This window comes from Lycorma delicatula, chromosome 3 (genome assembly GCF_047948215.1).
Source record: "Lycorma delicatula isolate Av1 chromosome 3, ASM4794821v1, whole genome shotgun sequence".
Classification (NCBI taxonomy): domain Eukaryota; kingdom Metazoa; phylum Arthropoda; class Insecta; order Hemiptera; family Fulgoridae; genus Lycorma; species Lycorma delicatula.
In genome coordinates, this window is record NC_134457.1 from 220545697 (window position 1) to 220561403 (window position 15707).

General features: G+C 31.2%; 1 protein-coding gene across 5 annotated transcripts in view; it reads right to left on the minus strand.

The window, feature by feature from the left end:
- Positions 1-15707, minus strand: part of LOC142322444 (orphan steroid hormone receptor 2-like) — a 90534-nt gene that overhangs the window by 19012 nt on the left and 55815 nt on the right. For all 5 annotated transcript variants that reach the window (XR_012755853.1, XR_012755852.1, XR_012755854.1 and 2 more), the window contains 4 exons: positions 15242-15445; positions 14864-15033; positions 13158-13366; positions 1374-1542 (listed from right to left, as the gene is read on the minus strand). Coding sequence is in view for 1 of the 5 variants with exons in the window: in XM_075361539.1 (XP_075217654.1) it covers positions 1374-1542; positions 13158-13366; positions 14864-15033; positions 15242-15445 (752 nt within the window). In the remaining 4 variants the exon portion in view is untranslated. The remainder of the gene's footprint in view (positions 1-1373; positions 1543-13157; positions 13367-14863; positions 15034-15241; positions 15446-15707) is intronic.

A 15707-nucleotide genomic window follows, 5' to 3' on the forward strand; every position in this document is an offset into this window, starting at 1 on the left:
TGATAACATAGACTACAATAAAATATTTAGCATTTTAAAAAAATTAGGGTTCAAGTATAGGGATAGAAGAACAATTACTAACATTTACAAAAACCAACTGCAACAGTAATAATCAAAGAGCATAAGATAGAAGTAGTAATAAAAAAGGGAGTCAGACACGGATGTTCTCTATCCCTGTTACTTTTAATCTTTACATAGAACTAGGAGTTAATGATGTTAAAGAACAGTTTAGATCCAGAGTAACAGTCCAAGATGAAAAAATAAAGATGCTACAATTTGCTGATGATCTAGTTAAGAGTAAAAAAATTTGGAAGAAATAATGAATGGCATGGATGAAGTCCACGCAAGAACTAACATATGAAAATAAACAAGAACAAAACGAAAGTAATGAAATGTAGCAGAAATAAAGTTGATGGACCACTAAATATAAAAATAGGATGAGAAAAGACTATGGAGATAGAAGAATTTTGTTACTTGGAAAGTAGAATTACTAAAGAGGGGTGAAGCAGGAGTGATATAAAATGCTGAATAGCAAGGCAAAACAAGTTTTCAGTCAGAAATATAATTTTCTTCCATCAAAAATTAATTTAAACATCAGGAAAACATTTTTGAAAGTATATGTTTGGAGCTTAGTTTTATATGGAAGTGAAACTTGGATGATCAGAGTACCTGAGAAGAAAAGATGAGAAGCTTTAGAAATGTGGTGCTGTAGGAGAATGTTAAAAGCAGATGGGTGGATAAAGTGACGAGTGAAGAGGTGTTGCGCCAATTGATGAAGAAAGAAACATTTGGAAAAATATAGCTAAAAGAAGAGACAGACTTATACACCATACGTTAAGGCATCCTAGAATAGTTGCTTTGATATTGGAGTGAAGGTAGGTGGAAAAAATGTTGGAGGCTGGCAACATTTGGAATATGCAACCCAAATTGCTAGGGATGTAGGATGTAGGGGGTGTACCAAATGAAATGACTGGCACTATATAGGGAATCATGAAGAACTGCATTTAACTAGTCAAATAACTGAAGACAAAAAAAATTTTATATATAAAAACGTTTAAAGCATTAATATAGATGATGAACAAGTGATCAAATAAAGTACAAATAAGCTAAAAACTAATGATGAGCTATTTGTAGTTATACCTCACTTACTGTACACTCCCAACAAGAACAGAAAAAAATAAATAACACAAAGATATTCTCCTTCAAAGAATTACTGCTACCAAAAAAATTTGGTAAACAATCTTTTTCAAATACTTATAAGAAAAAAGCTTAGTAAAACATTAAATAAATTGAGAACTGGAATTTATTATTCAATTCACTATTTTAAAATGCAAATTCTTCATAGAGGACTGTTAGAATAATAGTTGACTTACCAGTTTAACTCTTTGCGCAGTTATTTTTTCCTGAGCTACAGAATTGTGCAAATGACTAATAATAGAATTAAGTATTGTTTGAAGAGAAAGAGATTGTGAACACTGGGCGAGGCCAAGAACAAATAGTTCCGTCCAACAACCTCTAATTAATGCGACCTGTGCTTCTGAGCTGCAATCCATCAAAAGAATATAAGCAAATTAACTACAACAATATTAAATAACATAATAAATAATACACAACTGCCAGTCTACAGATAGAGGAAAATAATAATCACACACTCTCATATAACTTTGATTATAATTATCAAAACACACAGAGCAATAATTACACAATCCAACATGTACCCAGAAATCATCCTGACTAGTGAGAAAGCTTTTTGCCATTTATTCCACCTTAGGGTTAGACCTGGTTTAATATGAATACAGCCCCAAGGGAGAATCAGGGGAATCTTTCACCCCCGCACGTCTTCCATCTTCATATGGATGATTTTGACCAACACTGTGGACATCGCATGCCACACCAATTCGGTCAATAGCAGTGTGTGTCTCAACCGCTGGTGCCGGTCCACGAGATAATGTTACCGGTCCCTTAACAATTTGGCCCACAAAAAAAATTAAAACTTAAAAAATATCAGAAAAAGCTGAACATTAAAAAAATTCATGTAACGGTAGTATAAAATTTATATAATTATTTAATAATGTTATGTATATCCTCCTCTATGAATCATGAGACCTTGCCGTTGGTGAGGGGGCTTGAGTGCTCAGGGATACAGAGTAGCTGGACCGAAGGTGCAACCATATCGGAGAGGTATCTGTTGAGAGCCAGACTGAGGAATGATTCCTGAAAGAGGGCAGCAGCTCTTTCAGTAGTTGTTAGGGGCGTGAGTCAGGACGACTTAAACGGCCGTATCAACATCACTCAGTCTTCTGAGTACTGCGCAGCTGAAAGCAATGGAAAACTACAGCTGCTTTTTTTCCAAGAAAATGTGGCTCTCTGCATTTTCACATAGCAATAATGGAGGCGCCTTCCTTGGTAAAATATTCCGGAGGTAAAATAGTCCCCCGTTCGGATATTCGGGTGGGGACTACTAAGGAAGGGGTCACCAGAAAATTAAAAAATAACATTCTACGAGTCGGAGCGTGGAATGTTAGAAGCTTGAAAAAGGTTGGTAGGCTAGAAAATTTAAAAAGGGAAATGGGTAGGACAAATGTGGATATAGTACGAATTAGTGAGGTTCGGTGGGAAGAGGAAGGCGACTTTTGGTCAGGTGATTTTAAGAGTAATTAACTCAGCGTCAAATAATGGGCAGGCAGGAGTAGGTTTCGTGATGAACAAGAAGATAGGGAGGAGAGTGGAGTATTTCAAAACGCATAGCGATAGAATCATTGTAATAAGGATAAAATCAAAACCTAAACCGACAACGATTGTTGACGTCTATATGCCTACAAGCGCCCATGATGATGATGAGGTAGAGTGTGTATACGAAGAGATTTATGAAGCAATTAAACACGTAAAAGGAGATGAAAATTTAATAATAGTTGGAGATTGGAATGCAAGCATTGGAAAAGGCAAGGAAGGAAATATAGTGGGTGAATACGGGCTGGGCAAAAGGAATGAAAGAGGGGACCAACTTATAGAATTTTGCACGAAGTATAATTTAGTAATTGCCAACACCCAATTTAAAAATCATAATAGAAGAATATACACTTGGAAAAAACCAGGTGATACTGGAAGGTATCAGATAGATTATATCATGGTTAAGCAAAGATTTAGAAATCAACTCGTTGACTGCAAAACTTACCCTGGAGCAGACATTGATAGCGACCATAATTTGGTGATAATGAAATGTAGATTGGGGTTTAAAAATCTGAAGAAAAGGTGTCAGATGAATCGGTGGAATTTAGAGAAGCTTGAGGAAGAGGAGGTAAAGAAGATTTTTGAGGAGGACATCGCAAGAGGTCTGAGTAAAAAAGATAAGGTAGAAAATGTAGAAGAAGAATGGGAGAATGTTAAAAAGGAAATTCTTAAATCAGCAGAAGCAAACTTAGGCGGAATAAAGAGAACCAGTAGAAAACCTTGGGTTTCAGACGATATATTGCAGCTGATGGATGAACGTAGAAAATATAAGAATGCTAGTGATGAAGAAAGTAAAAGGAACTATCGGAAATTAAGAAATGCTATAAACAGGAAGTGCAAACTGGTGAAAGAAGAGTGGATTAAAGAAAAGTGTTCAGAAGTGGAAAGAGAAATGAACATTGGTAAAATAGACAGAGCATACAGGAAAGTTAAGGAAAATTTTGGGGTACATAAATTAAAATCTAATAATGTGTTAAACAAAGATGGTACACCAATATATAATACGAAAGGTAAAGTCGATAGATGGGTGGAATATATTGAAGAGTTATACGGAGGAAATGAATTAGAAAATGGTGTTATAGAGGAAGAAGAGGAAGTTGAAGAGGATGAAAAGGGAGAAACAATACTGAGATCTGAATTTAATAAAAGCATTAGAGGATTTGAATGGGAGAAAGGCTCTTGGGATAGACACAACATCTGCAGAAATACTATGAAGTACAGGTGAGGAAGTGATAGATAGATTATACAAACTAGTGTGTAATATTTACGAAAGAGGGGAAGTTCCGTCAGACTTCAAAAAGAGTGTTATTGTCATGATACCAAAGAAAACAGGAGCAGATAAATATGAAGAATGCAGAACAATTAGATTAACTACTCATAAATAAAAAAAATTTAACTAGAATTCTATACAGAAGAATTGAGAGGAGTGTTAGGAGAAGACCAATTTGGTTTCAGGAAAAGTATAGGAAGAGAAGCAACTTTAGCGCTCCCATTTCTCCCATTTCATCCTCAATGAGAGAAACAATACTGAGATCTGAATTTAAGAGAGCATTAAAAGATTTAAATGGCAGAAAGGCTCCTGGAATAGACGGAATACCTGTAGAATTACTGCGCAGTGCTGGTGAGGAAGCGATTGATAGATTATACAAACTGGTGTGTAATATTTATGAAAATGGGGAATTTCCATCAGACTTCAAAAAAAGTGTTATAGTTATGATACCAAAGAAAGCAGGGGCAGATAAATGTGAAGAATACAGAACAATTAGTTTAACTAGTCATGCATCAAAAATCTTAACTAGAATTTTATACAGAAGAATTGAGAGGAGAGTGGAAGAAGTGTTAGGAGAAGACCAATTTGGTTTCAGGAAAAGTATAGGGACAAGGGAAGCAATTTTAGGCCTCAGATTAATAGTAGAAGGAAGATTAAAGAAAAACAAACCAACATACTTGGCATTTATAGACCTAGAAAAGGCTTTCGATAACGTAGACTGGAATAAAATGTTCAGCATTTTAAAAAAATTAGGGTTCAAATACAGAGATAGAAGAACAATTGCTAACATGTACAGGAACCAAACAGCAACAATAACAATTGAAGAACATAAGAAAGAAACCCTAATAAGAAAGGGAGTCCGACAAGGATGTTCCCTATCTCCGTTACTTTTTAATCTTTACATGGAACTAGCAGTTAATGATGTTAAAGAACAATTTAGATTCGGAGTAACAGTACAAGGTGAAAAGATAAAGATGCTACGATTTGCTGATGATATAGTAATTCTAGCCGAGAGTAAAAAGGATTTAGAAGAAACAATGAACGGCATAGATGAAGTCCTATGCAAGAACTATCGCATGAAATAAACAAGAACAAAACAAAAGTAATGAAATGTAGTAGAAATAACAAAGATGGACCGCTGAATGTGAAAATAGGAGGAGAAAAGATTATGGAGGTAGAAGAATTTTGTTATTTGGGAAGTAAAATTACTAAAGATGGACGAAGCAGGAGTGATATAAAATGCCGAATAGCACAAGCTAAACGAGCCTTCAGTAAGAAATATAATTTGTTTACATCAAAAATTAATTTAAATGTCAGGAAAAGATTTTTGAAAGTGTATGTTTGGAGTGTCGCTTTATATGGAAGTGAAACTTGGACAATCGGAGTATCTGAGAAGAAAAGATTAGAAGCTTTTGAAATGTGGTGCTATAGGAGAATGTTAAAAATCAGATGGGTGGATAAAGTGACAAATGAAGAGGTATTGCGGCAAATGGATGAAGAAAGAAGCATTTGGAAAAATATAGTTAAAAGAAGAGACAGACTTATAGGCCACATACTAAGGCATCCTGGAATAGTCGCTTTAATATTGGAAGGACAGGTAGAAGGGAAAAATTGTGTAGGCAGGCCACGTTTGGAGTATGTAAAACAAATTATTGGGGATGTAGGATGTAGAGGGTATACTGAAATGAAACTACTAGCACTAGATAGGGAATCTTGGAGAGCTGCATCAAACCAGTCAAATGACTGAAGACAAAAAAAAAAAAAAAAGTTATGTATATATACACTGGCGAATACTGGTGCATGTTAAATTTATTGTGTACTCTTTGCACAATCGACGACAATAAACTATCTCACGACACATGTAGCGTAATAGAAGATATCAAAACAACACCACACTAAAGAGTGTGGCTTTGGTGGTACCTTTGTTTTATGACTTAGCCATGCTCATGTTTAATTTATTGAAAACACTACATTTACAACTACATTCTTTACTTTACGCAGTTGACGTCTAGTGTTATAGTGAAGTGGTTTACTTTTAATTTTTGCAAAAACACAAATTTTCATTCTTCTTAATATGAATAAAAAATGACAAGGAACTTGACAAATTTTTTTTATACTGAAAGTTCTACTCCAGGAAATGGAAACATAGAAAAATCAAGTGAAACAGAAAATGAATATCCACCAAACAAAAAAAATCTACTTTCACAAGACGCTACAATAATGAGTACTTGAAATGTGGATATATACTTGGGCCAGATTCTATGGAAAACAATGTATGTCCAATGTACATAATATGTAAAGAAGTTAAGAATAATGATACCATGAAACCGTCCAAAATGTTGCGACTTTTAAAATCAAGACATCCTGAAACAGAACAGAAACCATTGGAATATTTTGAATGACAAAAACAAGAATTTAATCTCTAAAAGAAAAAAATTTAAAAACCCTTTTATTCAAAATAAATCGCAAGTGAAATGTTCATATTTATTTGCACTATGTATAACGAAAATCATTCAAAACTGAAGAAAATTTAATCAAACCGGTATTAATTGATGTTTACAATGAAATGTTTGGACCCTCAGCTGCAGTTCTGATCAGATCAATTCCTCTTTCAAATGATACGATTAGTTGTTGAACTGGATCTTTATCTGAATATATTGTCACGTGGTTCGTGATCGATCAGGATATTGAGAGGTTGATAATTTAGAATGTTTATAATATTACAGTTTATTGATTTAAGATGTTCATAAGTACAACCAGTAATCAATTATAATGACAATTAATAATACTAACAATGGTGATAAATACAATAATAATGATAATTAATGAGCACAAATATTAATATAGAAATTACAACCGCAATCATAGTCAGGATATCAGGATAATAGTAAAAATAAACAGTAGTAAATGATAATAATGTTAATGTCAATAACAAATAAATCAATTAATTAATACATAACATAATACAGAATATAATACATGCCAAAATCAAAACTGTACACATGATGTAAAAACAGAGCATAATACAAATGTAATCAACAAAGAATAACAATCATAATATTACAATCAAATAGTCATAAGTGTCAATAGTAAATACAGATTACACAGAAGACAGTTTAAAATAAATAATCATTCGTAATTTATTCCAGGTAGATAAATAGAAAGAAGACCAGAATTCAAACCCATTAGCAAAAGAAACCGCTAGACGTAACCCTTTTTAACCACTAGTCTTATATTAACAAACAATCATATAAAGTTCACTTGTTTACACCTTTGCTGTCTACCCTAACAGTTTATGAAAGAATTTTATTCCATTATTTCCTTCACTTATACACTTGTAGTTTTACTCTAACTGCCCGACAGTACTTCTTTTTTACTGGAATTACTCATGGTGTCACCTTACTCGTATTGAACTGGATTCAAGACTCTCCTCGCTGGACTGATGTCTTGCACTCTCGTCTCACAGACTTGTGACTCTGCTAACTGGACTGACTTCTAATGTCTTGCTGAACTGGTTTACAGAACTCCACCGAACCCACATAACTCGCAGCCTCTCCTCATTGAACTGCCCTTGCAGGACCGACACCGTAACGTCTCACAGACTGGTTCTAATAGAGCTCTTTTTTAGCTGGTCTTACTGGACTATTTATACTGCTAGTCTCTTTACCTGCCGGACCGGACCAAAGTCGAAGCATGAGAACAGTCGACCGAGGCTTTTGTTCCAAACTTGGGTCTCTTCTCACCATTCAACAGGTGTTCATTATGTGACAGCAGGCAGTATAACAAAGGATGATTGTAAAACGGACCTATTCTTTACAAAAAGGGTTCTTTTTGTCCTATTCTGGATTCTCCAATTATTATACTTTCTATTACTTTCATAAAAATTGGTAGGAATCCGTTACTCAGGCCTGCTATACCAGTCTTGTTACAATATTGAATACCAGTTAATAAAACGTATTACAGAATCACCAATGTTTGCCACCAAGTTCGACGAATCATGTGATATTTCTAAAAAAAAGTTATTTTGTTCTGCTACATATGGTACATTGGCTATTCTGAAGAAATTAAAGAAGAATTATTATTTTACAAAGATTTAAATTCCCACATGACAAGTTCTGAAATTTTTTATTCATTGATTTCGTAAATTAATAACCATTCATTAAACAGGGAAAATTGTATTGGTCTGTATACCAACAGAGCAACAAATATGACTGTGAAACATTGTGAAGTAACAAAAAGTATCCAAGAAATTACTTCTCCAAACATATTACTAACAAACTGCATAATACATCGCCAGCACTTAGCAGCCAGAATATGTGACCTGAATTAAATGATGTTCTCCTGGAATCTACTAAAACTGTTAATTTTGTAAAGAAAAGCAATCTTATCTCTCAATTATTTGCCATTCTTTGTCAAGAGGTAGGAGCAGAACTCCAATATCTCTTACTTCATGCAGAAGTAAGATGTTTCTCACGAGGAAAAATGCTTAGCAGACTTTACGAATAAAAGACATAAGCAGAGATATTTTTGGTAGAAAAAGTCTCCATTATCAAAATGTTTTTCTAATATATACTGGATTGCAAAACTGGCATATTTAAGAGACATATTTTCTTAAATAAATGACTTAAATTTAAGTTTGCAGAGAAATTTTATTTAACAAAATTGATGAATTTAAAAAAAAATTAAATTTTAGTTAAAAAATTTGAAGAAAATAATCCCGATTTATTTCATTCTTATTACGATTTTATTACTACACAAAAGGAATTAACAGTTGGTAATCTGAATGTAGTAATAAGTCAACATTTACAATCATTATATGATGGATTTGAAAAGTATTTCCCTACTAACATAAACAAACTTACACGAAATGAATTTATGGATAACTAATCCTTTTATTGAGAATAACTGCAATAATATAAATTTAAGTAACAAAGATCAAGAACATCCCTTAGAACTGAGTTCAGACATAACATTAAAAAACAAATTTTTAACTATGAATTTAATTAATTTTGGATTGCAATAAAAAATGAATATCAAAATTACATAACAAAGCCATAAAAATGCTACTTCCCTTAGTAAACACATATTTGTGTGAAGCTGGATTCTCAGCTAACACTTACTAAAACAAAAAAAAAATTGTTTATCAATAAATTCATCTCTTCGATTAGCTTTAACTAATTTACAACCCAACATTGAAACAGTTGTGTAAAACGAGCAACAACAAATTTCTTGCTAACTTTCATAATTTACAATTAGTTTGTAATATGATTTGTTTGTAGTTCCACTTTTAAATAAAACAACCTACATTTATTTTTTGTTATTTATTTTCTGATTTTCATTTATATATTGTTTTGTTATTTATAGATAGAGAAATATTATTTAATATTATGTATATGCAAATTTAATTACTAATAAAATAAAAATATGATTTAGAAGTATTTTTTTTTGTCGTCAAAAAATCTAAGCGAGGGTCTGCCGGTCCCTGTATATTTTCTATAATTTTACCAGTCCGCCACATAAAAAAATGTTTGAGAAACATTGGTGTACAGCATAGTTCCCAAAATGTTATCTGGAGAAAGCATGTCAAATTCTCTCAAGCATGCTATCCTATGCTGCAAGAACCAATCACACATGAACACTGTGTGTTCTGCGGTATCCTCCTCCCTGCAACAGTCACATCACATCCCACAGACAGTTTCAACATCCGTGTGCATATGGGTGCTTTAAAACAACTGTGGTCAGTAAGGAACTGCGTCAACTTGAACTTCAGTTCTCCATGTTCGCAGTACAACTATATCTAGAGATCCGAGATTAGTCTATAGTTCTGCCTGCCCTTTGTCAACCGATCCCATAAGTGAGAAAGCTGGTTTCACTAAAACGGTGCAGTATGGCCATGACCAATTCAACTATGATGTTGCTTTAATTTTTCAATAATCATACAAATTTTCTGTGGACTATGACCTCCACATTTCCCAGATCTCTAATGTATTTCTTATTTGTAGGATCATCTAAACAAAATCTAAGAAAATATCAGTAACAAAACCAAAGAAAAACTAGAGAAACTTGAATAAAACATGAAGAAACAAGTTGATATTTGAATAGGTAAATTGTTGTGAAACACAAGTGAAAAATTACTTAAAATGAAATTGTTATTTGTTTAGTTTATTTTATCATATAATTAAATTAATCTTAGGTTAATAAATTAATTTTTTAGACCCTTGAACTGGCAATTGTTAATTTAAGCAATGATGATGTTAACTGTTCGAATTGCCAGCACTGCAAAATCAGATTTGCTAAATTAAATTACAATATTATAATTTTAGACATTAATATCATGTTACTTGTTAAAATGATAAATTTTTATCATTTTTTCCCCATTATCGCATCCTTTGTGAAAAAGACACACAGTAAAAGGAGTTTCTTGATTATGTCTAGTTTACTATGGAATTATACGTTAATTTTTTTTAATATTTATTTAACTCTTAAATATACACTCTCAATAATTGTAAAATTTTAATATTAAGGCTTTTATTAGGAAAACTACAATACACTGATTTTAAAACAGGATATGGTAAATTCAATTTTTTTAAAAATAGGTTCATTGCAAATAATTTTTTTGTTCATATCAATTATTATTATTCCTTCTTTTTTTCAAAAAAATAATAATGCAATTTTTAATAAACCAGTGTTGCTAAAAAAAGTGTAAATCATCAAGAAGTAATTTTAAAATTTAAATAAAAATTTCTATATTAACATACTGTTATTATTTCTTAGGAATTAATTTAAATAAATTTATTATTGTTAACATAATGGCCACATATATATATATATATATATATTAAGTTTTAACATTATCACTGTATATACAACCAAATATAATGCAGTAGCGCATGTAAAGATATAAAGGCATGCCCTTGTATCTTCATAGACTATTTTCAATATTACTGAATATTTCAGGTATGGAGTCATGCGGGCATTCAGAACATTTTTACATGCTCAGAGCAGTGTTCTTATTAATTCAACCAACCTGTACAATGTCATAATTACCACTAAGTTTTAAGGTCATTTTGAAACAACATGGTTAAACAAAAAAATAATTTTATGGGAATTTTTTACTTTTGAGTGAAGTTACTGAGTTACTGACAAGAAAATATTGTTGCTGGTAAAACTATATAATAATAAAATTGACTGACCACTATTAAATGAATAAAAATTTATCATCTTTATTCAGATGGTAAACCGATTATACAAAACCTACCAAAATCTGGAAAACTTTAAGTTTGAGTCTGCTTCCTTAATTAACGTTTTTTTTTTATTAATAGTTAGTACAGGTCGTCAGCCATTCGTAAATGCAGCTAACAGTACAAAATTATTCCCCATAAAAATGTCAACAAACAATTTTTAGCCAAAAGTGGGGTGGATTTCCACTAAAAATTTCAAAAACTGTTTAAGAAACAGATACTGAAAAATATATGCTTTATTTTTTTTTTTTACAATGAATTTTTAACATAAAAGTAAATGAAAGAAATTGCAGAAAACCAATTCTGACCGATGGCATATTTTAAAATGCTGTACACCCTGTATCATCTTTTCTGATACCGTAATTTTTTGAGATTTCATTCAAATTCGATTAGCGACTAAGTTATAGCCAACACAAAGACAAGCAAAATTTCCAACATATAAAAGCCATCTCGATTCGATAAATAATAGGAAAACTCTTAACAAAATTTCAATGTAGAGACAGAAACTTCAATTTTCTTAAAAAAAAAAACCGATTTCAAAATTAACATCTACAGTTATACACTTCTTTTGACAGTAATTACCAAATCTGAATAGCAGGAGTTAGATTCAACTGTTGTTAGTAAAAAGAACCAGTATCCAATAAAAGTTTCTAAACAGTTAATTAAGTCGTTCAATAAAAGTTACAACATAAAAATTACACTTTTTTTAACTAGTGAACATCTCATTCAGATAAGTACACAGTAATCTTTTGCAAAATTCCTGAAATTCCAGAATTCCTGAGGTAAATTTAATAACAATACATCTGTATCTAAAATAGTAAATAGTTGTAGTATCATATAAGAAACTATACTGTATTCACCGTAAGACTGCTCCAAACATTAAAAAATATACTCATCAATGTTCAAATTTGATCAGGTAAATGAACAGCCACAAGATAAAACCTTCATGACAAAACCATATTAGTTTCCAAAATGCAATAGGAAACAACAGGTTACCATCTCAGCAATACATTCAATTTTGTAAAATACAGTTTCTTGTATCAGAAAAAAAATTAATTTTAACTATAAATGCAAATATTCTGAACTTTACAAGCATATAATATAAATTAAGTTTACTTAATAATATTGTTACAAAAGAGGGCTGTAAAAGTTTAATTCTTCCCGCATATGACTGTAATATTGATTCCTATAGAAATACCAGTAATTTGAAGTAAGTTAGGAATAACTAACTTATAATAATAAACATTTAAATTTAAGTATTTTTAAAACAGTAGAAAAGGCTAGACTATAATTACAGTAGATTATGTGTGTGTAATTTAAATAATGCTGAAAGACAAATATGTATGTGAATCAGATAATAACACTTTTTTGTAATCAGTTGATTACATAAACTTGAACAAAATAAAATTATCAAGAAAAGAATCAGAATGTAATATAATAAACTTATACTTTTCAAATGAGTTAGCATAAGGTCAATATTAACATTTATTTCTATCTTTAAAATAATTTTATAAGCATTATTTGCATTAATTTTATTCCTTTTTGTGTTATTTTTATAATTTATACATTTATGTTGTTTTGATTGTGTTATGTTATTATATTTAATGTCTCATGATTAAAAAACAAACACATGAATTTTGTTATATTATGTAAACCGTAAGTTATTTTAAAATATTTTACTTTACATTATGTGTACTAGTTTAAGTTCAGAAAGACTAAAACTTGCAATAGCAAGATAACAGTCTTGTTATGGAATTACACTGTTTTCTTTACATATGGCCCAGTCTAATGATGAATAAAGTTGTTTATAATAAAAACAACCATTAAAACTTAAAAAAAACTAATATTATGTTATTTTTAATCAAAAGTGATAAAATTATATATTAGACAGAGAATTTAAAAATAAAAAAACAAACCTAAACAACTTGAAAGCAGGTATTTTTTGGGCCCAGTTCACAGATACGAAAAGAAGACGTGAAGCACTTTCAAAAATATAATGAACGTTGGGGTAGGAAGACATCGGACTAGGTGACTGTAGTAAAAATGGTATTAGATGTTCCTGTAATAATCTCCCTTCTAGTTCTATTAGATTGACATTTTCTTCCCCATTCTTACCACTAAAATTCTAAAAAAAATCCATAAATAAAACAATTAATAAGCCTTAAGTTACGATATCAGTGTTTTATCTTAACCTGAATATTTTATATCAGACATTTCCTTCATATCTCAAAAACTTAAGAGTCAGATAAATAAATGTTTACAAAGTTGATTGTATTTTATATATTTTTAATATTATTTTCATTTTTTATATTATACTGAAGAAGCATAACATTTTGTTGATTTATCACTGACAAAATCAATTTTTTTAGCTGAAAAACAAACCCCCTGATAATTCTGCTGTATGTTGATTCATGTAACATCAACGATTTGTGGTTGACATGTAATCGATGTATTTTGAGATTAAACAAATTGCATTATGTAACAATAGGGAGACTACAGTGTATAATATAGTTTACTATACTTTGGCTCTGGCTACCAGTACTTCATGTCCACCACAGCAGATACATGTGTAGTGCACAAAAAAATCTAAGAATGTGTTATTAATCCTTCATACAGAACTCAAAATTCATTTCTTTATACAACAAAGCAAAGAAGCATAAAAGTAATAAACACAAAAAGGCAGTTCTTTTTTTTGCAAGAAAAAAAAAAATCAATAATAAATTGCATTTTTTATTTGTAAGTAAACAGCCAGTGATATTTTAAGCATATAAATATAAAATTTCTGTGGATCATTTACGGAAGCTGTAAGAATGTTTGGACACCTACTGAAATTTTTCTGAGATAATTTAGTGAAGAATTTTTATTAGTAATACTCAAGTGCCCAAAACCTGAAAGATAAACTTCTTTTTTTAATTTGATTGTAATGATGAATGCATTACAGCAGTGTGTGTGTGTGTGTGTGTGTGTGTGTGTGTGTGTGTGTGTGTGTGTGTGTGTGTGTGGTGTGTGTGTGGTGTGTGTGTGTGTGTGTGTGTGTGTGTGTGTGTGTGTGTGTGTGTGTGTGTGTGTGTGCGCAGAAACAGAAACTTGATAATCCACTTCACAGAATACTACACTTTGTCCAGATCAACTAAAACCTACATTAACATAAATTATTTCTATTATTCAAGTTTTTATTATAATTAGAGAATTAAAACCTATAACCCACATAACAGTAATTTTGCAGTAATGGTAGAATAAAGTCCCAACAAAATATGAGGTGGCAGTGATATTGTAAAGAAAAAGTTTAGTTACATGGTCCAAAAAAAGCTTTATTTATCTTCACTTAAGATTAATCTTGATTGGAATATAACAGAAATGTTAAGAAGAAATAAATGAGTCATTATTAAAAAAAAATGCATTATCCATTTTTTGAACAGATAAATGTGCATAGTGTAATGGTGCATCAGAAAACAGATTCTAATAATAAAACTAGACATACTGCACTCACACAGGGAATTACTTTTATATGTCGATTCATTTTTCCTTAAATATTTTATCAGAAATTTCACTTCCCTGACTACTGGTTCACTATTAGGCTTTTGATTAACAGATTTTTATGTTACATAGGCAGTATTCTTACCTCTACAACAACCTTAGCGACTGTGTCTAAGGCACAATTAATGAGCGATCTCTCTTGTGCTACACTAAGCGCATCAATTAAATCACCATCTGGTAAATAACTATCAGATGAACCTTCTTCATCATCACCAGCATTAACACTTGGTGATGTCTGCTGAGTGAAGTCACCATCTGTTGAAAAAAATAATAATTATAATTTAGTACAATAACCCTAGTACACGAATAATAAACAAAAGTGATACTAAATATTGTTTTTACTATTAAATGCGTTTCACTCAATATATGCACATTAAGATGCAACACAAACTCCAATTGTTAACATACTATTAAAAATAAAACATTGAAGAAGTAAAATAAATAATGTAAATTACTGATTTACCTGCACTCATTCCATAGGCTAAAGGGCTCATCATGCCTAGATTCGAAAGGGTCAATGCAGCAGCATGTTGTGAATCCAAACAAAGGTCTTTACGAATAAATATTTTCATTGGATTATTAGAGTAATTAGCTAAATTACTGTCACCACCCATAAATAAATTAAAGTCTTTCTTTTCTGACATAGGCTTACGTTCATGTTGTACAGCTGAAATTAAAAATAAACACATTAATTTATTACTAAAGTGGGAAAAAATATAAAATTGACATAAAAGAATGTGATGATTATGAAAAATTAAGAAGCCTGTCTTTACAATTTGGTGTTTACAAGCAGGACACATCCACTAATAGATAAAGTTTTAATCTATAAAGATCTCCTTCAGATCAACAGAATCTGAACCAGGGATGAAGTGATAAATATTACCAAAGTAGTTACTACGGTACGAGACAAAATTCTACTGCCATTCTGG